The following is a 24529-nucleotide window of genomic DNA, read 5'->3' on the forward strand; positions in this document are numbered from 1 at the left end:
ATATATAAGACCTTAAAATTCTTATAACAGGAGCAAGCTAGCAGAACCAGGCGTTTTATCCATTGCATAGAGCTGAAAACCAAACGGGTAGAAGGAGCCCCTTGGCAGCCACCGTAAGTAGGAGGGGTCTCTGGGCAACAGCTCAGCTATGAAGGAGTACTCTGCATTGATACTAAATAAATGAACTGATAAAGAAGCTCACTGCGTGCCTGGTTTCTCTCGGCTGTTAGCCAAGCGTGCTGCCTGTTGGCTCCCACGCAACAGATGGGACAGTGGCTAAACTTTCCCCATAAATCTCATCCCCTCCCCCAAAACCACCTAAGCATTTATTGCTGTGCGTGAGGGCGTATGAAGGAGAGGGGTGGGCTGCCCTGGGCACCACTCGGGGGGGTGTGACAAGATGGCCCACTGCCCCCCCCCCAGCTTTAGAGCAGCCGAGGACATGTGTGCAGTTAGTATGGGCGCCGCTCACGTGGCATCCGTACGGACTGCCGCTCTCGCGCGCCGTGTATGCGAGCGTCCATACGGGTTGCCTCTTGCACAGTGACCATACGAGCTGCCATGCGTGCGCAGTCTGTACGGCATGTCGCGTGTGCGCAGCTGGGTGGTTCGCCCCACCCCTCGGCATCCCGCCCCAGGTGCCGGAGAGGCTTCCTCCGCCACTGTGTGGGTGAGGTACTGTAGATTAGAACTAGAAAATAAATCATAAATAGTTCAAAATTATTCTAGAACTCTATTTATATAGTGCTGGTTAGCTAGTAATCATTCAATTTTATTTATTTAAATATCTAACTTTTTAGGCAAAAAAGGCTCCCCAAGTGGCAATGAAGATCAGTAAAAAAAAGTACAGTACCTGTCCATAGGCTTACAATTGGAAGGTGGGAAGACACAAAAAGAAAATAGGGGAAAATAAGCAAATACGTGGAACACAGCTCACCAGAGTTGGAAAATATTGCCCTACTAGTGTAGTGATTGACGCAGAACATCTACTGCAATGTGCGGGAAAGAATAAGCAAATAGAGTGTTTCAAGTCCAGGGAAAAGTCAGTCAATCAACAAAGGTAAAAATAGTCCTAACCCTAACCCCACCCTGACAAACCCAAAACACAGGATCAAGATTCTACTTGGCTAACCATGAGGTTTGCCAAGGAACCTGGCTCACGCATTTTCTTTCTCTGTTATAGGTGTTAATAAAAAGGTTGACATAATAAAAAGGCTAATATGACAGGAAACCCACCATTATGAACCTTGATGACAAGCCTGATTCCAGCCTCCTCTCCTGTAAGGCCTTCAGGCATATCCTGACCTAAACATTAACACATGCAAATTTAGTTGCCAAGTATAGGAAACTCAGCTCCTCCATGTGAGTCATCCACACATGATTTGAAGGCAGTTAGCATGGGCTTACAAATCAAGTAAATAAAAATACTTAATTAACTGACCAATAGCATCATAGATAAATTTGTTCTGCTCCCCCCAACATAAAGCCTGCCCCCCCTAAATTCTGGCTACGCCCAGATGGCCATCATTTATTTTAAGGTGGGCAGGTTCTATGTTGGATGGGGAGCAGAACCAAGTTAACTGTGACAAAGTTGTAGAATGCTGTGGACAGGTTGTTGAGTTGCACATAGATTACACCTGTGCTGAGGGAACTGTGCTGGCTACCAGTAAGCTGCCAGGCCATGCTCAAGATCTTAACATATACCGTATATAGCCCTGAACAACTCAGAACCAGTTTTCCTGAAATATCACCTGCCCCTATATAAACTTGGAAGATCACTTAGCTAATCAGGATAAATTCCACTTGTGGCAGCACACCCTACAGAATAACATAGGATGGTGACTCCAAAATAGGTATTTTCTGCTGTTGCCCCTACTCTATGGAATGCCTCCCTCTTCCCTAAAATAATGTATAGCAGGAACTATCAGTTGCTTCACATTTCTTGTAAATACCTATATTTTTTCCCAAGCTTTTCCTAACTCATGTGATTGGATTCTGCTTTATGCACTTGAATCTCTCAAAATTTTGTTTAATTTGCTTCTATACTGCTGTTTTAGTGGCTTTAGGTGGTATTTTTGTTTCACTGATACTGTTTTTTAAAATATTGTTCATCACATGAATATATTTTTTAAACTATTAAGTAGTTCATAAACCATTTTAAATAATTATTCGATCAATAATCCAACCTGCAAAGGAAGAGGATTGGGGCTGAAATAATAAAGGAAAGTGGGAGTGCAAGGAGGCAATCTGGGAGAGTATAATATACAGTACAGGACTATAACATGTATTTATTTCTTATGTGACACAGAATCATGCTTCGTGGTGAAGGTTTTAACTCTTAAAGCCAAATATTTTATAACAGCGTGTCGCTGTGACCCCCCCCCACCCTGGGAATGTTGTTCTCTGGTAAAAGAGGAAGGCTAATCTCCTCCCTGGAAGCCGGGCTGAGCCAGCCCCGCCTGAGCCGGGTCGCCCGCGACCTCCCCCCCCCCCCCCGAAATGCGCCGGCGGAAGGATCCTGACGCCGCGTCAGCTGACCGCCTCCCGCTTGCGCAGTGGGAGGAGAGGGCGCTCCGCCCCAGCCCTCCCTGTCCCTCCCCTCGGCGGGGCCGGCGCCGGTTTACGTAACGCCTCTCCGGGCAAATTCCGGCTCGGTCCCGCCGCCTGACTCGGCACGGGCGCCAGAGGCCCTGGCAGGTAAGCGCGACCTTGGGCCAGGGGCGCCTCGGCGGGGGCGCCGCTCCCCGCTCCCCCCGCGCGCTCCCCGGGGCCCGGGCCCAGGCCTGCGGCGCGGCGCGGGGGGGACCGGCCTGGCCGGGCCTCTCGACTTGATCCCGAGGCCTCTGCTGGGCAGGGCTCCGGGGCCGCGCCGGCTCCCGCAGGCGGTCTGGCGCGGGCGCCGCTCCAAGGGCGGGCAGGCGGGAGGGCCGGGCCGCCGGGCGAGCGGCGTCGGGAGGGCGGACGGCCGGGCCGCCGGGCCTGCCCTCTCTGCGCCCGGGCGAGCGGGGCGAGAGGCCGGAGGGGGCTGGGGGGGCGAGAGGGCGGCGACTCGTCCATGTTGGTCGGCTGCTCCGCCGGAGCGGAGGGCTTCCTGCGCGCTTCCCACGACGCCCCTGTGGAGTTTGTTCAGGCGCTCCTCCTCCTCCTTCCCCCTCCCGGTTTAGCACTGCGGTGTCGAGCTGGGCGACGGGGGCGGAGGCTCCAGAGGCCCATTTCGACTGCTCCCCCCCCCCCCGCTTGTGCTGATCTTGCAGACCTTGCTTGGGGTTGCTGGAAAAAGTACTTTCAAGTTACTTCGTCGCTGCTCGGCTGTACCTGCCGCTCCGTTTGCTGCGCTTGTATTATTGTGCTCTCGTGCCCAGTAAACGGGAGAGGAGGACAGGCGTATGAACAGACCCGTGCAGAGGGCGGGGCGGGGCAGCCGGGTAGCCTTACCCCGGGGCTGGGAGGGCGGTGTCGGCTGGGGGGTCTCGCCAAGGGCCGGACGGACTTGCCCTGTTGGAGTTTACCGTCTTCTAAATAGACTTCCGCTTCGGGCCACAAACAAGGTCCTCACCGGCTTGAATGTAAAATTTCCAAAGCTTTTATGAAGCTTAATGTCCTTGCCAACTTTTCCACCTTTCCGTTACTGAGTTTCTTTAGGAGTTGACTGAAAGGCCGCCACAGCCATTTTGGTTTCAGACTCTGGTTAATGTATGGCTTGGGTTACCGGTATATTGGTTTTCAAAACGAGGTTTGAGCCGATAGCGTTTTTTACCGATAGTTTAAATCAAGCATGTGTTTAGTCTGGCCCTTTAAACAAATCCACAACTGTTTTAGTAGTTCACCTGCCCTTGCAAACCTATCTGTAGGCTGCCACCCAAGGCATAGTTACTGGGAAGTAACTATGAGCAAGGCTCAGTTCTGGGTGAACATGCGTCGTCAGTGGCTTGAAAAAGTTAAAGTTGCAAATGCTAAATTGCAGGTCATACACCCAAATTGTTGGCATACTTAAACATAAAAGTATGGGTGAAATGAGCAGCATATGACTTGAGTTGATGAAAATGTATGCTGTAAAAAGTGCTGCTGCTTTTTGTGGTAGAGCTACTTCAGCATTCATATGAGGAAGTTGAGAGGGCAGCAGTGGCTGCTCTGCGGAAGAGAGGCTTATGGGAATATTTTTGAAATAACTCTTTAATATTATAATTTAAAGGAGAACGTAATTGATTCTGAGACTATATGGGATTGAAAAGAAAAGTCAAAAATACTTGGTATTTCATTTCTGCTCTGAGATTTCAAAGGAGGAGTTTTTCTTGGTATCCCTGAAGGGAGGGGGTGCTGGTTGCTGGGGCGGCCCTGGAATAAGCAGGCAAGTGGGTGAGGGGACCCAGCCCGCCAGTCCTTGCTGCTAGGAATGGATGAACAAGTGGGAGGCCAGGCAGGCAGGCAGGCAGGTGCTGTGGTGGCCTTTCTTGTGCTTGCTGTGTGCAATGCCTGCCTGGGAGCTGAGTGCCCAGCACTGAAGGGGAGCATTTTCACCATGCAGGCCCAGCGGTGCCCACTGCTGCCTCCCAACGTGAGTAAGATGGTGGCCTCATGTTCACCTTCAGCCAGTCTCCATCTGGCCGCTAAGGCTGGAGGCATCTTCCTCCCAGGAGGCATCTCTCTTTGGGGTGGGATGTGGCAGCATCAGCAACTGCCCAGAGAACTCTGAAGGAGAGGAGAAGAAGCTGAGGGAACACTCCACAAGGGAGGGTCTTCAAAAAGGGGCGAAGGGTTCCCAGCTCTGAAAGCAAGGGTTGACATAACTGGATTTCTGAGGCTTAGAGTGCGTTTCCCCACAGGGAAGCCACAGAAAGTGTGTCAAGGGAGCTATGGACTCAAAAAGGTTGAAACCTCTGGATTAGGGTCTTGTAGTAGCTGAAGGTGACCATCCCTATCCCAAACTGAACCAGAACTTGCTTAGCCCTAAATGCTAGTGTAAAATAATAGGCTTACCTCTGATAGATTAACTTGTTCTAGGATTCAGTTTCGGAATCTGTTTCCAGGACTCAAGCTCTGATACTGAAGCAGCATAGTTTTAGTCTTCTTTTAAATGAATTTACTGTTTTTTGTCCCGCCCCCCCCCCATAAATCACATGGAAATTATTGATTAGAAGGTGATTAATAGATCTATGATGAGTATGCACAAGGGACTTAGCCTTAAGAGGCCAAGTAGTCAACTGCATTATGTCCCAACATACCAATTTAAGTTGAGGAGCAGCATTTCCAGATGGATGGCATAGGTTTCAGGCACTCTGGAGCCCTGGTGTTTGTCTCTCTTTTAGGAACTAAGCACTTTTTTCCTGAGCATATGCAGAATATCCTACCACCTCAGAGTAATAAATCTCTGAACAGGAAGTAATGCATATTTTGTTCTGTATCTTACTATTTGAGACTTCCATTAGAAACAAGTGAAAAGAAACCTGTGGTTGTAAAAGGAATATAGGATCTAAAAAACTTAACATAAAGTTATAAATTTATATTTTTATATTTCACTAAATTCCAAGGATTAGAAAATTTCCCTTTCCCCAGAGAAGTTCCTAACTCAGTGCAGAACAGTACAGCAGTACAGGCACACCTTGGAGATATTGTGGGTTCAGTTGCAGACCACCACAATATAACAAATACATATCACAATAAAGTGCATTTTTTCCTTTTCTGCTCCAACCCTAGCCAGTGCCACTCCTGTGGCCAGAAGAGGAGTGGTGGCAGCAGAGAGAGGACTTCCTTCCCCTGGAAGCAGACAAGCTGCCTGCAGCTGCACCCACGTCCTCCTAAGGAGCTCAGTAAAATGAAGTATGCCTGTATTTGCAAGCTGAATGCTGATAATTTCTACTACTGCCATTGGGGTTTAAATGAGCCCATTTAAAAAAGCCCATTTGATTTTTTTCTTGCGCTACTGGTATGCATTTGTGAAAGACAGAAATGGGACTTAACATGAAGTTATATAACATTTTCTAAATGATTGTTGTCCATATAGTAAGAAGGATTTAGGATTGTATTTCAGCCATACTGTGTTACACTGTAAAACTTAGTGAATGTAAATAGATGCATTTTTAATCCTCTGTCTGCCACTTTCTGTATATCCATGTTTGAAAATAGTGCTTCTAATATTTTAAATGTCTACTTCATGTAGGGAAGTTAATATTTGATCAATATTGACAGGATTGATGTTGCTCCCTTACCTGCTTCCTGCTGCTTCCTTATGATTGTGGTCAACTGCCATGTGATTGGTTGCTGCTTTGTCTCTTCACTGATGGAACTGGCAAGTTAGGTGGGTAGCTGTGTCAATTTCACAGAACTTTATAGTATGTTTCCTTCAGAAAGCCCATGTATATGAGCTGTTACTTACATATATGAAACACCCTTTTGAAGGAGGGAAGAAAGAGAATGCCACAACTGAAATAAAACACATCATTCCCAAGCCCTCAGCCATGTCAGTGTCACATCAGAGATGAAGGAAGAAAAGGTAATGGAGCAGATAAGCAAGCAATGAAGAAAAGAGTCCTTCATACTTCTAGGCTTACAGTGAAGCCACCACCAATCATGTTGTGATGGAATTGCATTCAAGTCTAGTTGCAGGGCAGTGTGGTCCAGTATCCAGAACAGATTGCTGTAGTATCCAACTTAAGTCATATTCAGAGTACACCCACTGAAATAAATAGTCCTAAATTAGTCAAACACCACACATAGTGTAGAAGTGTTTTCTCTTGTGCTAGCTGGAAGGGGCATTGTGATAGAATATTTCAAAGCTGGAAAAGTGAAGAGTGGTAATGTGTATTAAGTGAAGTGGTATTAAGTTCTTAAAAATATGAATGTGATTTTCCTCTTAATCAGACTTTGATCCAGAGCCTGTTTCAAAAAATAATAAACCTGTAATTTTTAAAAAAGAAGATCTCTGAGCAGAGAGAACGTTCCACAAAGTCATATGCCTGCATATATCTGATATCCAGGCGGAAGTTTTGCTCAGGAATATTTGTCATAAGCAGACTTCTAATTCCACCCACCTCCTATGATGAAATAGCCAGCACATAGTTTTTAAAGTTCATTTGCTTCTTACTGATTATAAACTATGACTGCCAGCCTTACTCAGAAGATGAAGGGCTTTTTAGTATTAATATTTTATTGAAAAGTTTTCAATTATAAAGAAATAAAGTGGTACAAAGAAAAAGGGACGAAAAGAAAAAAGGGACAAAAATCTGTAAAGAAAAAACCCCCAATATATATGAAAAATACTACATTCTTTTTTAAAATTTGATAGGTAAATATCAGCAGCCAACTACATTTTGTAAAAATCATTCAAGCAAAGTCTTTGTATGTAAGTACTTGTCATGGTGTTCTGTGTGCCAGAAGTTTAGAAGACGTTTAGTCATGCTGGCCACATAACCCAGAAAAGCTGTCTGTGTACAAACCCCAGCTCCCTCAGCCTGAAAACAGAGGTGTGCATTACATGCCATTAGGGCTGCGTGATATCTGGTTTTCAATATCACGATATATCGCCAACTAAACATCACAATATCTTGATATGTCATGAGATATATCTGCGGCAGCGGAGGGCCTTGCCGGGCCTCCCCGCAGGGAGAAGGCCCCCACCACGCCTCCCCATGGAAGTGAGGGCCGCCTCATGCCTATTCATGGCGGCGGAGGCCTCACCACACCTCCCTGTGGAAGCGGAGGACTTTGCAGGCATCCCCGGGGTGGAGGAGGGCCTCACTGGGCATCCCCACAGTAGTTGAGGGCCACCATTGCGCCTTTCTGAGATGGCAGAGGGTGCACTTTGCTGACCTTCCCATGGCAGCTGAGGGCTTTACAGTGTAAGGAGGTGTGAGATTTCATAAAAAATATTAAATAAACTTCCATATAATATTTTACATATTTTTTCAGCTAATTTAAGAGTAGTTCAACTGATTTACAAGGCAAGTTGCATCTATTTCCCCACTTGGAGGTCTAGGCATGCAAAAAACCCCACTGAGTTCATCTAAACTTCTACTTTCCTGGTAGTAAGCCTCATTGAATCCAGTAGAGCTTGCTTGTGAGTAGACATGCATTTGTTTACCAGCAAACACCCGCCATACCATTCTCACACAGTACCCAACTTCTCATTTCAGCAGAAGGCAACCAGTTAAATCTTCTCCCCTCCATTTCCCCTGACACAGAAGCCCCCTCCCCCCAAAAACTCCATCCCACCAACCTCTCCCTTTTTATTAAAGGGAGGGAGGGCAGGCAAGCAAAGACTTAGTCTCCTATAAACAAACAAACAAACAACTTTCCTTTTGTGTCCACCACTGCGTGCAGAATCATGCTATAGAAATTGTAATTGTAGTAATCTGATCCATGTGCTTCCGAAAGATTTAATGAAAATGACCTAAATAAGGGAACTTTTTGCTCTTCCTACTGATTAATGATAGTTCTCTGACTCCTGTTAGAGAGCAATTTTCTCCATAGCATAAGTATTTTAACAGTCTCCCCTGGTATTAACAGTAAATATCTTAATATTAAGCGTAAAAATTCAAGTGTTTGACTGGGTAACAGTTATTTTAACGATTTTAGCTTTTTTACATTCCAGTTTTAGGTAACTTTTCAACCATAGTTTTCACTAGTATCTTTCTTTCTTTAACTTATACATAGTTGCAGTGAAAAAACCCAAACCTTTTGAAAAGTGGCTTTCCTCCAATCCTTTGGGTTGTCTTTCCTCCTCCACCCCATTTACTCCTCTGCAAGTTTACCAGGGAGATTAGATCTTGAGGTTCTTACCAGATACACTTACTAAATAGGCTGTAGTGGAAGCAGGGGTGGATGAAGGACCTGATAGTTGTCTTGTAAGTTCTGGTGTCCCAGGTAAGGCATATGCTGCTACATTTGTGGCTGTGCAACTGGCTTGACATGCATTGCTTCACCTGTTTTCTCCAGAAACTGCAGTGACATTGGCCTCTCAAAGGCAACATTAGATTCTTTCATAGCTGATGTGGCTTCAGTCATGAACTTGCAATGCGTCCCAATTCTAGAAGTAGAAGCAACTTGACTGCATAGCAACCTGAAGGCCCTAACATTCCCACTCTGATTCCCTATTTTATCTAGCTCATATATGTGTTCTGCCACCCTCCTCCCAATATGTGTTTGGCCTTAACTATGTCCCTTGGAGGCTGCACACAATGTCTTTGCCTTGTATTCCTAAGTCAAGCAGCCCTCTGTCACAGGTAGCTCCTACTCAGCTGGTTGCTCAATGACAGCATGGTTCTCAGTTTGCTCTTCTTCTCGTGTGTGCGTTTGCGGCTCATCTGATCAGCTAATTCCACCAAAGAAAATAGCAATTGGTTAGTGATGTGATTTTAACTTGTAGCTAAGCTTTTATATTGATCTCTCTGACACTCAGCAATTAGCACAATGACTATAACTTGAGAATATGGCCTTGTGTGAGATCTCTAAAATGGGTTTGCACCAAATCTAGTGCGCTTCCTCACTGAAAACCAGAGAAGGTTGATTTCTGTACTGGCAAGCAGTGTTAGGAATCCCTCCAGTCAACAATGGCATTTTGTGACTGACGCATGTCCAATTGTCACCCTATGGAGATCTCTGGATGCCAGGTTGGCGACTGACATCTCCATCTGGCTGGTCTGTCCAGCTTTCTTAAGTAGTAGAGCTTATTTATTGCATGTATGTCCCATATTTTCTTCAAGGAATACATGGTTCACCCCCTCATCAGTTAATACCTACAATGACCCTGTGAGGTAGGTTAAGAGACTGTGACTGGCCCAGGGTCACCCAGTGAGCTTCATAACTGAGTGGAGATTTGAACCCTGATTTCCCAGGGCCTAGTCCAACAATCTAACCACTACATCCCAAATGCTTCCTAGAGTACTTCTGTTGTGGGGCAGCTCTATAAAATAAGTAGGGGAAATCAAAATGTCACTTAGAGAAGGATCTGAAATATTTTGCTCTCTCCTTCAAGTTTCTGTTCAATGCTTGATAGTGGGGAAAAATCGGTATGTTCCTTTTGGGTTTTAACCAAGAGAGAAGGCACAGTTTGCATTGAAACCACTACTAACAACTACTAAACTAAGGTGGAAGCTTCTTTCTCCTGTGAAAATGCTGATTGTAGTTCTCATTCACACACTCTGAAAAATCTTTAAGAGCTATGTGGAGCATAATCAGTTTGTGTCTGGAACCTTTATAGAACTTTATACACACAGGTCCCGCTTATCAAACGCAATGCGTTCCCTGGAAATCATTTATTAGGTGAGCGTTTGCAAAGTGATTCTACAATTTCCATTGATTGCTATGGGGACATTTCTAATCCATTATTTCTCCAATCTTCCCCCTCTTCCATGGTTTCTTCCTGAAATGACTGTAGCTAACCAGCGGAACTGATTTGTCCAATCTCTCCTGCTCTGATTTGTCCAATCTTATCTTCCTTACTCCCTCCTTGCATGGTTTCTGCCTGAAAATGGCTGCGTCTGACCAGCGTTCAAAATCCACCAGGCACATTTTGCACCTGGCTATCAGCCACTTGTGATCAAGTGAAGATGGCACTTGATGCAGTGTTATAAACTCAGATATATAAGCTGGACGCCAAATGGTTCCTTAATCCAAGGCTGCAGTCACCAAGACGGAATATCTGGTTGTCATTTTTGGGCAAGATGGCCTTAAAATCTTACTTTTCAAATGATGGACTAACTGTGATTTCTTGTTTAAGTTCTCAAAGCTCTTAACCTAGCTCAAGGTTGTCATCTGAACTAGCCAGATGTTTAACTGATAATCACAGTCAGTCAGTCGTTTGACAAGTAAGACCTTAGAGCCATCTTGTCCCAAAATGGCAACTAGACATTCCATTTTGGCTACTGTAACCCTGGTTTAAGGAGCCATTTGGCACTTAGCTTATATATCTGAGTTTCTAACACAGATCTGGAGGTGCACCAAATGGCTCCTTAAACCAGGGTTACACCTGCCAGAACAGAATGCCTAGTTGCCATTTTTCTGCCAGTCAGTCGGACTTTTTGGTTTCTGGTATCTGGAACACAAACACAAAGAAGTAAGGAAGTGGGCAAACTCTTAACTGTTTGTATATCTGAATCTGTGGTGTGTATAGTGAGCTTTGGGCATAATTCTTTATGTTTTGGTAAATGATTTTTTAGTTTTTTAGTGGATAGTTGGGACCTGTGCATAGGTGCCTGCAACCAGTTATTGAACAGGAAACTCTGATACAATGCCTTTCTGCTTATGGACAAAGCTGCCAGCTTTGAGTGCATGGTTTTCAGGACCACATTTAGCTAGAATTGCAATGTTGCCTAGCGCAAGAGCTTATTTTTCCAATATTGTGTAAAGAAATGCGTATCAATACATTAGGTTAGGCTATTGAGTACCCTGTGATACGGAGCGTGGATAAAATTAGATGAAATTACTCCTTTTCTCATTCTAAGAGTGCAGTCTAGGTAAGTTAGCCCTGTTTTTGCTGGAGTGGAATTTATTTGTTCATAAATATGTGATTTGGGCTGTAGAACTTTAATCGTACTTGTACAAATAATTGATATTTGCATTACTTGCTTGGTTTATGAGAAGATAACTTAGAAGCAATTATTATTAAATTTATTTTAGAATGTTTTCAGTAAATACGCTTTGCACTGGATTGAAACCTACTTGGCAAGATTGTTGTAAATGTGCATTTACAATATGCTAATTTCCCTTAGAGACAGCATGTTAATTCCCTTTTTGATGGATTAAAATGACTTTTGAGTTATTTATGTGTTAACTCTTGGGTCTGGAGCGCATCCAGGTCTCAACATAAAAAGAACAACAAGGGGGTGTCCAGATTGCATTTTTATTGCTTTGATATATTTTTTATGATATAGAGGCATACAACTATTTTTATAAATAAATGAACCTGTTCACTTCATCGCAGGGAGCTATGCATCACAGAGAGCTATTCAAATCCCAGCAATCCTCTGTCTGGGCAAACATGGATCACTTTCTGTTATTGTGACATCAGGAGATCATTATGTGGGAGATAATGATCTGGCTCACTCACCAAGTCTAATTCCGCACCCTTGTGCCAGATAGATGTAAATTAAAATACTAAAAGCTGCTTTATACAGTTTACCACTAGCCCTGAATTTCTCTGCTTATGGCTTCTTTCTATAAGGAAACCCTTTACTAAAAGAATATATATATATATATTTACCACAAAATTTATACATTTATACAGTTATTTTCTTACTCTTGTGAAGCCGTGTAAGTAAGATGGCATTACTTATGCTCTTCCTCCATTAGATCTACTGCCATATAACTTTCACAGGCTTGTAGGAGATGGAGTCAAAGGCAAATCTGTGGAGATGACAAGAAAAGCGGATTCCTCTGTGAAATGCTGCACAATTCAGCCCCAGTCCCCTCAGGCTAGTAGTCCCCATGCGCCCTGCAGCTGTCCTTTTTCCTTTGCTGTTGAGAGGTGGAAATGGGGAAAGGACAGCTGTAGAGCACATGGCTGAGCACTTAGGCAGCTGTTGGCCTCTGAAGGACATGGAGATCATGCCTTTTAGCCTTAACCTGAATGTACCAATTGGCTAGCAGGTGCCTTAGTACCAGACCATGTCCTTTGCAGCTGTCCTTTCCCCACACTCCTGTTGAGAGAGGATAGGGAAATCTGCTAGTGTAGCACGGCACTTGAGCAACTACTAGGCTTTGTGTCTCTCTCTAGGCTAGAATCACTTGGGCAGGGGGACCAGGGACAGTGGTTGGATATCCAAGCATCCTGCCATGACCCTTAGCTTGTGGGCACAGCAGGGCATCCCAAGCAGTTGCTAGCACCTGTATTCTCCCTTTCTGTTCTTTTTCTAGAGGAACAGAGGAAGAAATTGTGGTTGGGAGCTGTACACAAGAGAATTGTAGTTTAAAGGCTAGAAGAAAGAAGGAGAGAGTTCCTGTGTCTACTCTGCACACTGGAGCCCTTTTAATAAGACTTCTGCATTCTAGAGTTGGGGCTCAGGGATTTTTCTTTCCCACTGCAGGAAAGTTTGTGGATTCATCTGGCATCTGGGAGCAATTATGTGCCATAGAACCTCAGATAAACTTTTAGTCTATTCTGTGGGTGAGTGGGAAAATTGAAACAATTAAATATAGTTGATGTGACTTATCTAAAAGATTTTGAATTAGACAATTTTCTATATAATATTTGACTTAACTGTTTAAATGTCTGTCTGACTGGATTACTTGATGTATACAAAAGTATACATCATTATAGCTAAAGCTTTTATTGCTAGTATTAACACATTTGTTTAATTATCTACATGAGCCGACAAATTCCTGTTTTGTTGTCCAAAGCCCAAAAAAACCCTTTGTCTCAAGAAAGCCAAAGGTGAGGCTTCTTCACCAATCTCAAGAACCTTTAATTGCTCTTGGAGTATTCTTAATGCCTTCTGTTCTTTCTCCTTAACAAATTCCTTACATTTTTCATTTTTTATATAATGTTGCCTCTCATTTTATTTGTTTTCTGGCTTCTAAAGCCTGAAGCAGATATAATCCTGTATGGAAACATTTAAAGGTTTCTCATATTGTGCCCCTGAAATGATATTAATTTGAAAAAAACAAGACAATCTCCTGATTAAATCTATCTACTGTATTTGTGTCTCTTAGAAGTGACTGTTTTTATATCCATATCGTATCAACTTGTTCTGTTATTCTCATCTTACTGTATAATGGAGGAAGAGCTGATCCTAGAATCACAGAATCATAGAATTGTAGAGTTGTAAAAGGTGAAAGATTTGTACAATCTGAGGAGAAGCCTTCATCTGTGATGATGAAAAATGAAAATTTTTGAAGGAAATAAAAATAGATATAAAATTAAGAAATGTAATAAAGTATCTAGGAATAAATATAACAAGAAATTTAGAACAAGAGAATTTTAACAAAGAGGGAAATTAAAGAAAAGCTGGAGGAATATAAGAAAATTAAGCTTTCATGGTTTGGAAGCATAGTGATAAAAAAATTCTAGACAAAATTTTCCTTTTAATTATTTGGAATGTTGCCAATTAAGATATCAGAGACAGAGATAAAGTGTTGGCAAAGTATGATTAATTAATTTTGTAATGGGGATAAGGAGACAACAGGGCAGATAAATAGTCAAAGCTGGGGGGAAACACACTTTGAAAATGTTGTCTATAAGGATAAAAGAAATTTGTTATAAATTAATTTGGAGATGTTATTTAACACCAGTCAGATTAAATCAAATAAACAAGGAATATTCAGTGTTATGTTAGAGGGGATGCCAGGACTTATGTTCACATGTGGTGGGGGTGCAAATATGTACAATTTTTGGCAAAGGGTGTTTAAGGACATAACAGAAATCACTGACTGAAAGTCCCAAGGTAGCATTATTATCAGTTTACGATGGGGTGGAAGGTACAAATTTGACAGCTGCACAAGGGGCAAGGTGATTATAAAATGGAAGAATGGTATAAAGAGATGTGGGATATAGGTATTAATGATAAATTAACATGTGCTATTAAGGTAAGATGAGGAATATGCAGGAGAAATGATTTTGAGGAGCTTTGGAAGGTATTTGTAGAATTTGTACTGTTAAAATGCAATGGGGTCAAACCATTGCAAGAGGTGTTGAAATTTTGGGAGTTTGGGTAGTTACAGTGGATGGTCTCAGGGGTGGCGTGCACATTTTTATTGTTATTTATTTATTATTATTACCTTGTCAAAATAAAAAATAAAATTATATATAAAAAAAGAATTGTAGAGTTGGAAGGGACCCTGCAGATTACGGTATCTATTCAGCCCCCTGCAGTGCAGGAATAGGCAGCTGTCCTGTATGGGGATAGAACCTGCGACCTTGGTACGATCAGCACCATGCTTTAACCAACTGAGCCATCAAAATGTGTGATATATTTCTTATTTTAATATTGTAGTCTGTTGCCTTAAGTACTACAGGTGTTGCAAGGAACAAACCAGTCCTTTGAATTCAATGTATTGCAGAATTCTCAATGTAAATATTTTATTATTGCCCACTTATGACTGCCCAAGTATTTCCAAAAGCAAGTTAATAATAAAATTTTTAACAAAACTGAATAGCAGGAAAAATCATAATTACCAAAATAGATATGCTAATTTAGTAATGTATGGCAAGCTTGGCTCTTGTGGGATTGGAATCCAGTAAGAGGGAAGGTTAAAAATGAAATACAAAATCACTCAAAGTTTACCACTCCTTTTTTAGAGCAGGAAAGTAGTGCTCAGAGGCTGAGTAAGTTTTACAGGTGGGTCGCATGTCAAAATATTTAATTGCCCCTGAGCAAAGAATTGCTTTATCAAGATCAAAAGAAGATTTGCCTAGAGGGAGGGAAAGGGAGACAGGGTTCCCCTTTCTCAGCTGAAAGTGCTCCCCAAAACTTTTTTTTTTAGTTTTCAAGCCTGTAATGATCACTTCAGTTCAGTTCCTTTTTATAACAAGGCTTTGTTTTTTTCATAAGTGTACATTTCTGTTCCCTTTATAATTCATGTATTTTGCTTAAATTGTGATTTTTTTTCTTCATATGCATCACAGCCTCTTTTTTCCTCTTATTTATAGGTCCTGCTGGGGATTTACATCTGGCGTCAATGTGAAATTAAGGTAGAAAAATGCACATAAACATGTGTTTCCTGTTAAGATTTAGTGTACTCAGTGGTTATGCCTGAAGAGTGGGTCTTGTCTTTAGACTGATAACTGCCAGGAAATATAAATGATTATCCTAGAAGTCAAGCTTCTCTCCTCCTTGCTGGAGTGAAAAAAATAACCACCTCCAGGTTCCTACGGAATATCATCTACAGAAAATGCATCACGTTCTAAGGATGACAGTCACCTAGATTCATGCACCCAATCTATACAGTTGTTGTGGATGGTTTGCCATCTGAAAGCTCCTCAAGCTCCTGTCTGGGCTCTGTACCTGTTTCTGAAATGTCTCTGCTTCATGCTTTGGGCCCCGTGCAGACCTGGCTGGGACAAGAGCTAGAAAAATGTGGCATTGATGCCATGATTTATACTCGCTATGTCCTCAGTCTTCTACTGCATGATAGTTATGACTACGACCTGCAGGAACAGGTATTTGCATATTTTGGATATTGTTTGAGTGAAAAACGAATGCATGTTTTCATTGTGTGACACGTGTTTGAAATTCTAGATGTGTTAACTGATTTCAGATTCCCCTTTGAATAGCAAATATTGGGTACAGAGTGGTTACACTAGACTTGAGGGTTGATTGACTGGCAATCCAAATCTTACAGATGGAGAAGGGATAAGAAAGGGCAGATTTAAACATTTCTGAACAACCTTTTTTTAAACCAAGGCTGTCCCTGATCTGGAACCACATATCCCTGTCTCTGTAGTAGCAGAGGTGCTTATCAAGCTCTCCCCACCTTGATTGCACAGGCACATTACAAATGCACCCCCCCCCCAAAAAAAAAATATCTGCAAAGGGTGGATCATCTGCTTAAGTCCTAATCGATAGATGAAGCTTTGGGCATCAGCCTTTAGGTGCTATCTACAAAGGCTGGAGCTTGTTTGTTTTTTACTCAAATCTTTGTTGCCTAGTCCCTTCCTTAATTTCCTTTTATGTCCCAATTCGCTTCCCCTTTTTTCTTTGTCATATTTTTTATTTTCAAATTTAGAGATTAAGCCATGTTTAAACTTTCTTAGTTGCTTTTTGGCATGAGGTGTTCATTTAATTTGTGGGGTTAGAGCTGTCCAGAGAAGGCTCATTGTTACTTGCAGCTTTAATTTGCAGCTTTTTGAAAACTGACTCGTATATTCCTTGAACCCACTACTTGGCAGTCAGTGGAAGAATACAGGAGAGGTCCATGTGTCTATCTACATAGCCCAATTGCATGTACAAACTTAAACTTGTTCTACAACTTGAAAAAGGAGAACTTACAAGGGCATTACATGAGCAATGGTGATGATGGAAAGGAAGAGGGCACATCCTGGGCACCACGATTTAAATGCTCCTGCAATGGCACCAGCAAATGCAGCAGGAATAGCAGGCAGGCATTACTAACATGGCAGTCAGTTGGTGCAGGCCATACTGTTCCAAAATAGAACTTTTACCTGTTTGGCCAGGATTGTGCCAGTCTATTTACCAGAAAAGAGGCCCTGGATAACAGCTTGGCTGGCAGTTGTTTTGGCACAATCCGTATGCCGTTCTTTCCTCATGCCTTTTATTTGTTCCTTAAGACTGGTGCTGTATGTTGCTAGCCTGAAGTAAAATGTTGGCACTGTTTTACCAAATAGATCACAATTTCTTCCTTCACCTGTGGTGTGGAAGATACCAGCAGTGGCAGCAAATGGACACTTGACAGGCCAGAGCCAGAATGTAGGCAAGTGTGGCATATTCAGTATGGGAGTAATAGTCGCCTACGTTAGTAGTTATTTTGTGTGTGTGTGTGTGTGTGTGTGTGTGTGTGTGAATGAATGAATTATAATGCATTTTGAAAATGTGATTTATAAATGGTCTCCAGTTAGATGATGAGAATGTGGCTGGTTGTCCGTTTTCTACCTGAACAAAGCATAGATCTTAAGAGGTTTGCACACAGGAGTATGAACCACAAGGTTCCACTATTGGTCTAGGAGCTGGCACCTAGTCTCTCAACTCTGCAAGCTTGTATTTGCAGAGCCTGGTGCTCAAAAGTAATATAGGTCTCCTACAGTGGAGCTTAATAACATTAAAGGAAAACAAAAGTTAAGGCCATTGCCGTGACCTCTGAGCTAGGACTTGTGTTGCTTTGCTCAGGACCAACATGGCAAAGTTGACAGACAAAGCTGCTTGAGGAACACTTTTTCCAACCTCGTCTCCATGCCTCTGGGTCCCCTGTATTGCACCTGGGTAGCATAAACACTCCTGTAGAGTTGAGAGAGACTGAACACTAACAACTAGACCCCATCCAGTCTCACTCTTGCGTGCAAACCTCTTAAGACCTATGGCTTGTTAAGGTATCCACTTTCTTTCACTTGGTTAAAACTTTCTCAAAACTATTAAATTGTTTTTATCATCTGTTGCTATTTTACTGATTTTTGTTTGTCAAAAAAGTCTATTTTAATATGTTTATGCTATACTGTTTTTGTAGTATATTTCAAAACCAAAAGTAACAGGTTTCCAGAGTGGGAAAGATGTTGCGGGACTAAAACTTGCATTTTGCCTGACTGTTGGCCAGTTCTTTTTAATTATAGTTTTCTTACCACAATTTGCAAAAGACAGCGAGAAAAACAATAATATACTGGAAAGCCATTCTAAGTTCCTTATTTAAAACAAATTACATTTCTCCATTGATCAAATATATTTCTGTTTATTTAAATTCACCCCATGTCTAATCCTTGTAGAATCATAGAATTGTAGTGTTGGAAGGAACCCCAAGGGTCATCTAGTCCAGCCCCCTGCAGTGCAGGCATCTCAACTAGATCATGCATTTCAGATGGCCATACAACCTCTGCTTAAAAACCTCCGAGGAAAGAGAGTCCACCACCTCTCATAGGAGTCTGTTCCACTGTCAAACAACTCTTACAGCCAGAAAGCTTTTCCTGTTTTTAGTCAGAATCTCCTTTCTTGTAACTTGAATCCATTGGAGAAAACAAGCTTGCTTCATTCTCTGTGTGATAGCCCTATATATATCTGAAGATGGCTATAATATAATATGGGGACACGGGTGGCGCTGTGGTCTAAACCACTGAGCCTCTTGGGCTTGCTGATCAGAAGGTTGGCAGTTCGAATCCCCATGACGGGGTGAGCTCCCGTTGCTCTGTCCCAGCTCCTGCCAACCTACCAGTTCGAAAGCACGTCAAAGTGCAAGTAGATAAATAGGTATCGCTCTGGCGGGAAGGTAAATGGCATTTCCGTGCACTGCTCTGGTTCGCCAGAAGTGGCTTGGTCATGCTGGCCACATGACCCGGAAGCTGTACGCCGGCTCCCTCGGCCAGTAAAGCAAGATGAGCGCCGCAACCCCAGAGTCATCAGCGACTGGACCTAACCATCAGGGGTCCTTTACCTTTTTACAGATTATGAAGTAACCCTTCTGAGAATGTTAGTGCTGATGTGAAAGCAACCAGCAATTCCTCAAGCAATAGTCTCAATACCACCCTGATAACACTGGGATTGCCCTTCTCCCCATTCCTCTAGAAACATTTTTGTGTTATGGAGTATGCCACTCCTCTACTTTTTGTCCATGGCACAGGTGCTTTTAGTGGCAGATAGCCACAATTTTTTCATCCCAGAATATAATTGGGTATTCTAATCTAGCATCATTCCATGGGGATATCTGGGAAGAAAATGCGGCAGCCACCAATGGAGTCCCTGGTGGCAGAGTTGGAGTGTAGAGGTCCCAGTAGGGATGTAAGTGGGAACAAGGATAGAATGGAAGACTCAGGGAAGTTTGTAAAACTAAAGATGTTGTAGATACGTGTGTGAATGTTGTGAAAAGGGATGGGATTGCAGTGTAGTAAACGGAGAAGGGGTATCATGTATTTTGAGCAATAAGAGGGGCAAATCTCTTTCACTATGAAGTTTTTGATAGAGGGCTAATATGTGACAAGAAGGTTCAGAGAGAAGCCTGCAACTATTTGGACTAGAGTGAAGAGGATAGGATGAATTTTTGCTTTGCATTATGTAGATAGAAGCACTTTAACACAAATAGAATCTTCTGCTTTTTGTTCATCATGTTTAGTGATCAAAGATGAGGCTTATGCCTGTTTAACAGGGTGAATGTTGATGCCAGTGGATACAGACAGCAATTTTGGATGTAAGACGATCGTGTTCTTGTATACAAAGTTTGAGGTGGCAGTTAGATGTAAGTAAGTAAAAAGATGGCAGTTAGTAAAAAAACCAGATGGGCAGTCATATGTGGATTGGGATGGAAGAAGGATAATAGGTAGAAAAGAAGAGCTGTGTGCCATCATCATATAGATAACCTCATAGAATTGAGTTGGAAGGGACCACGAGAGCCATCTAGTTCAAACCCTTGCAATCCAGGAATCTTTTACCCAACATGGGAATTGAACCCATGACCCTGAGATTAAGAGTCCCTGAAAAGCCATAAAATTTGAAGGTATTCATAGACTGTGCCAAGAGAAACTTCCTTCCACAGGGAAGACTTCGATCAAGCACTGCCTTGAGGGGAGCCAGCTGAGAACAATACGTTTAAAAAAAAGGAATGAAGGAAGTTGCAGTGGAGAAAGTGGTTGATGTTATAGAAGACAGCAGAGAAGTTGAGGAGCATACATACAGTGTACCATATCAGTGGAGAGCAGCCAGAAGTTGAGATAACTGTTCAGAGGGAACAGTTGGGTAGAGGAGCAGAATGGGTCAGAAGAGGGTATGACAGCTAGTGGTGTGTATAAATGTGGTGAGGGAGGAACTTAAGTAGACTGAAATGTTGGTGTGGAAGATAATGTCAGAGGGGATGACAACCTTTGGTATGCCTGTGATGTGCATACAAAGTGCATTGAGGCAGAAATTGTTCATATCTTCCATGACTTTGATGCTGCTGTTGATGAGTACAGATTATAGATGTATCCAGCACATATTTGAATCAAAGTATTTTCAGATGAGTTTCAGCTGTTGGGGTGTAGACAAGATTCTTCGACCAGTTTATTGTATGCTTGATCTTTCCCCCTTGTCTTATATCAAGAAGGGAGGGATTGGCCAGCTAGGTCAAAGACGAGACGAATGCCTCACTTTGTGGAGGAGTGCTTCTGTCTTTGAAGGAAGTAACTGTAAAGCTTCACCTAAAGAAGCTTTTGTGGATCAAGAAGTTAACAACCACCAGCCAATTGCTAGTACAGTGGTACCTTGGGTTACAGACGCTTCAGGTTACAGACTCCACTAACCCAGAAATAGTACCTCGGGTTAAGAACTTTGCTTCAGGATGAGAACAGAAATCGTGCGGCGGCGGCAGCGGGAGGCCCCATTAGCTAAAGTGGTACCTCAGGTTAAGAACAGACCTCCAGAACGAATTAAGTTCTTAACCTGAGGTACCACTGTATTCCCTTCCTGAGCAAGGTTGTTATGGAGTTCCAGATACTCTTGGATGAGACTGGTGACCTGAAATCTGATTGAAATGAATTCAGATATAGTTTTGGCACAAACACCACTTGCTTTGTCTTGATGGATGACTAATGCTGAGAAACAAACAAGGAGGGTGTGTGACCATGCTTATTCTCCTGTACCTCTGAGCCACTTTCGGTACAGTACCTTGGTTATCGAACGCCTTCGTACTCAGATGTTTGCGAATATTTTTTGGCAGCCAAATGTCCAACGTTGCTTCCATGGCTTCCAATTGAGTGCAGGAAGTTTCTGCAGCCAATCGGAAGCCGCGCCTTGGCTTTCAAACCATTTCAGGAGTCAAACGGACTCCCGGAACGGATTATGTTTGACAACCAAGGTACAACTGTACAGTTAAACATAGTATCCTTCTGAAAGCCTGTTTGTGCTGGGAATTGGGGGCAATGTATTATGGTGGTTCCATTCTTCCCTGGGTGGTCAATTCTAAGCAGTGGTGCTAGGGAAGTACTGTTAACCTCCATGGCTTCTATGCTGTGGAGCTCCACTGGGTTCTACCTACTGGGGTAGGAAAGCTGAAAAACAAATTACATCTGGCAACCAATGTGCTGCTTTGCTTTCAGATAGTAAGTACATGGGTAGACGAGTCTAAGAAGCCCGGGACACAAATGTTCACGACCCTCTAGCAGGTAAGGTGGCTCATTTGCCAGAAGTAATGAATTTTGCATTAGCTCTCAAAACTTATATTCAATTTTGACCAAACTAAGCCTCCTAAAGCAAAATAGACATCAGGATTACGCCCCCCCCCATCGTAGAATTGTAGAGTTGGAAGGGACCTCAAGGATCATCAAGCCCATGTCCTGCAAATACAGTGGTACCTCGGGCTAAGAACTTAATTTGTTCCGGAGGTCCGTTCTTAACCTGAAACTGTTCTTAACCTGAAGCACTACTTTAGCTAATGGGGCCTCCCGCTGCCGCCGCACCACTAGAGCCCAATTTCTGTTCTTATCCTGAAGCAAAGTTCTTAACCTGAAGCACTATTTCTGGGTTAGCGGAGTCTGTAACCTGAAGTGTATGTAACCCGAGGTACCACTGTATGACTATAAAATCTTCATCACCCTCTTACTCAGTTTAACAGCAACAAAGATGAACAAAAAGCTCAATAAGTTTTCCTGGACGCTCATTTTACACCATTCTCTTGGCTAGCAACTGGAACAACTGTTGCTTGTTTTCATTAACACGTAGGAATTGCTTAAATTGCATTGGAATTGTAGTGTTTTTGACTTGAATACTGATGTCACTTCCTCTTGATTCTCAAGTATCTGCCTTCACACTGTTACTAGAGTATCAAACACCATATCTAGTCGTGAAATATCCTTCAGTTGAGTATTGAAATATGATTTAAAAACACTTTCATAGTATTCTGAAAATGTTTTGACATTGCCCAGATTACGTTTGTGGATTACAGCTGCTCCATCAAATATTTTAACTGTTAGAATTGGTTTGCTGTGATTAAAGTTGTCATCACATTTTGATTGAATACAGTCTATAATTTCAGACTTGTTGGTTGGTTTTCGGCGTTTTCCATCATCTGAAATGGAGGGTGGGTACAATTGCTTTTCATAGGAAAAGAAAGCGTCAATGTCACCATCCCATACTTCAGATACGGCATATGCTCTGCAGAACCAGTTGGAGTCTTTTAGCAAGTTAGTAATCTTGGACTTTGTTTTACTGGTGCTTTTTGTTCTATTAAAAATGTGAAGGTTGCTCCTTGGAATAACTTCATGAATTGTAAAAAATAACTTCATGGAATAACTTCATGAATTGTAAAAAAGCCAATGCAATTCTGGGCTGCATCAATAGGAGTATAGCATCTAGATCAAGGGAAGTAATAGTGCCACTGTATTCTGCTCTGGTCAGACCTCACCTGGAGTACTGTGTCCAGTTCTGGGCACCACAGTTCAAGAAGGACACTGACAAACTGGAACGTGTCCAGAGGAGGGCAACCAAAATGGTCAAAGGCCTGGAAACGATGCCTTATGAGGAACGGCTAAGGGAGCTGGGCATGTTTAGCCTGGAGAAGAGGAGGTTAAGGGGTGATATGATAGCCATGTGCAAATATATAAAAGGATGTCACATAGAGGAGGGAGAAAGGTTGTTTTCTGCTGCTCCAGAGAAGCGGACACGGAGCAATGGATCCAAACTACAAGAAAGAAGATTCCACCTAAACATTAGGAAGAACTTCCTGACAGTAAGAGCTGTTCAACAGTGGAATTTGCTGCCAAGGAGTGTGGTGGAGTCTCCTTCTTTGGAGGTCTTTAAGCAGAGGCTTGACAACCATATGTCAGGAGTGCTCTGGTGGTGTTTCCTGCTTGGCAGGGGGTTGGATTCGATGGCCCTTGTGGTCTCTTCCAACTCTATGATTCTATGTATTTTGAACTTGATCAAGACGAGGCATGACATATTCTTCACACTTTTTCAGTCCTATTGTAAATGCCTCTGTAACACACTTGACAGCTTCGACACTTAGAATTACTTTTGAGCCCCCAATTGACACCAAATCAGTTTCTTCAAATGGATTTCCTTGTTCAGTTAAGATGTTGATCATTTCTTTGACATGGACTTAAGAACCTTTTCTCAAATCATCCCTGACCACTGGTCCTGCTAGCTAGGGATCATGGAAGTTATAGGCCAAAAACATCTGGAGGGCCAAGTTTGAGGAAGCTTGGGTTAGCACGCACACACACGTACACACACACATATACATACATCATAGAACAGAAGGGCAGTGTATAATGAGAAAAAGCAACACTCCGTTAAAAAGAGTACACAATAATCATTATAGTGTTTTAAACAGCTGCATAGTTCTGTTGGCATAAAAAGTCTTCAAGGCTTTAAAGGGTGGAAGAGTGTTCTGCAGTATGTGACTGGCAACACTAAATGCCCACATTCTAGGTGAGGATAGTCAGACCTCGGTAACATGAGAACGACTAGCAGTGCATCTATAGATGATCTCAGTGATCCAGATGGGGTATAAATGCTCAGCTGCGTATGGTGCTGTGAACCCAAGTTGTTCAGGGCTTTGTATATCAACACCAAGTGCCTTGAATCTGGCCCAGTAGCATTTGGGCAGCAGTGCAAATGCTGACTGCCTTCCCCCATCAGCGTTCTGCAATAGCTGGAATTTTTAGACCAAGCCCAAGAACATAGAGCACATTGCAGCAATCTAGTCCTGAGGTTAAATAACATTGGGGACAAAATTGTGCCATGTAGAACCCCACAGCACAAGTTGCAGGCAGGGTTCAAAATTAGCAGGGCGCCAGGTGCATTTTGTGCCCAAATTCTCCAATTGCGAGCTCAAAAAGTCTGGGTGCCATTTTTGTGCCTGCTGACACTCAAGGACTACTGAAATGTATGTGCTCAAAGTATATGTTAAGGATAGACAATACGTTAAGGCGTTTAACAATAAAGAGTAGAATGTTTTGAAAACTGAAGTA

At 42.7% G+C, this 24529-nt stretch overlaps 1 protein-coding gene across 8 annotated transcripts in view; it reads left to right on the forward strand.

Annotated features, from left to right (window-relative positions):
* Nucleotides 1–2557: 2557 nt before the first annotated feature.
* KIAA0232 (KIAA0232 ortholog) overlaps nt 2558–24529 on the forward strand; it is a 48715-nt gene continuing 26743 nt past the window's right edge. For 3 of the 8 annotated variants that reach the window (XM_053394874.1, XM_053394880.1, XM_053394879.1), the window contains exons 1-3: nt 2558–2697; nt 6187–6295; nt 15581–16090. In XM_053394874.1, the coding sequence (XP_053250849.1) occupies nt 15860–16090 (231 nt within the window). In that variant the 5' untranslated portion in view covers nt 2558–2697; nt 6187–6295; nt 15581–15859. Of the gene's footprint in view, nt 2698–5692; nt 5818–6157; nt 6296–15580; nt 16091–24529 lie in introns of those variants that run through there. The other 5 variants (XM_053394881.1, XM_053394877.1, XM_053394876.1 and 2 more) reach the window with 5 other exon arrangements.

This window comes from Podarcis raffonei, chromosome 7, assembly GCF_027172205.1.
Source record: "Podarcis raffonei isolate rPodRaf1 chromosome 7, rPodRaf1.pri, whole genome shotgun sequence".
Taxonomy (NCBI): domain Eukaryota; kingdom Metazoa; phylum Chordata; class Lepidosauria; order Squamata; family Lacertidae; genus Podarcis; species Podarcis raffonei.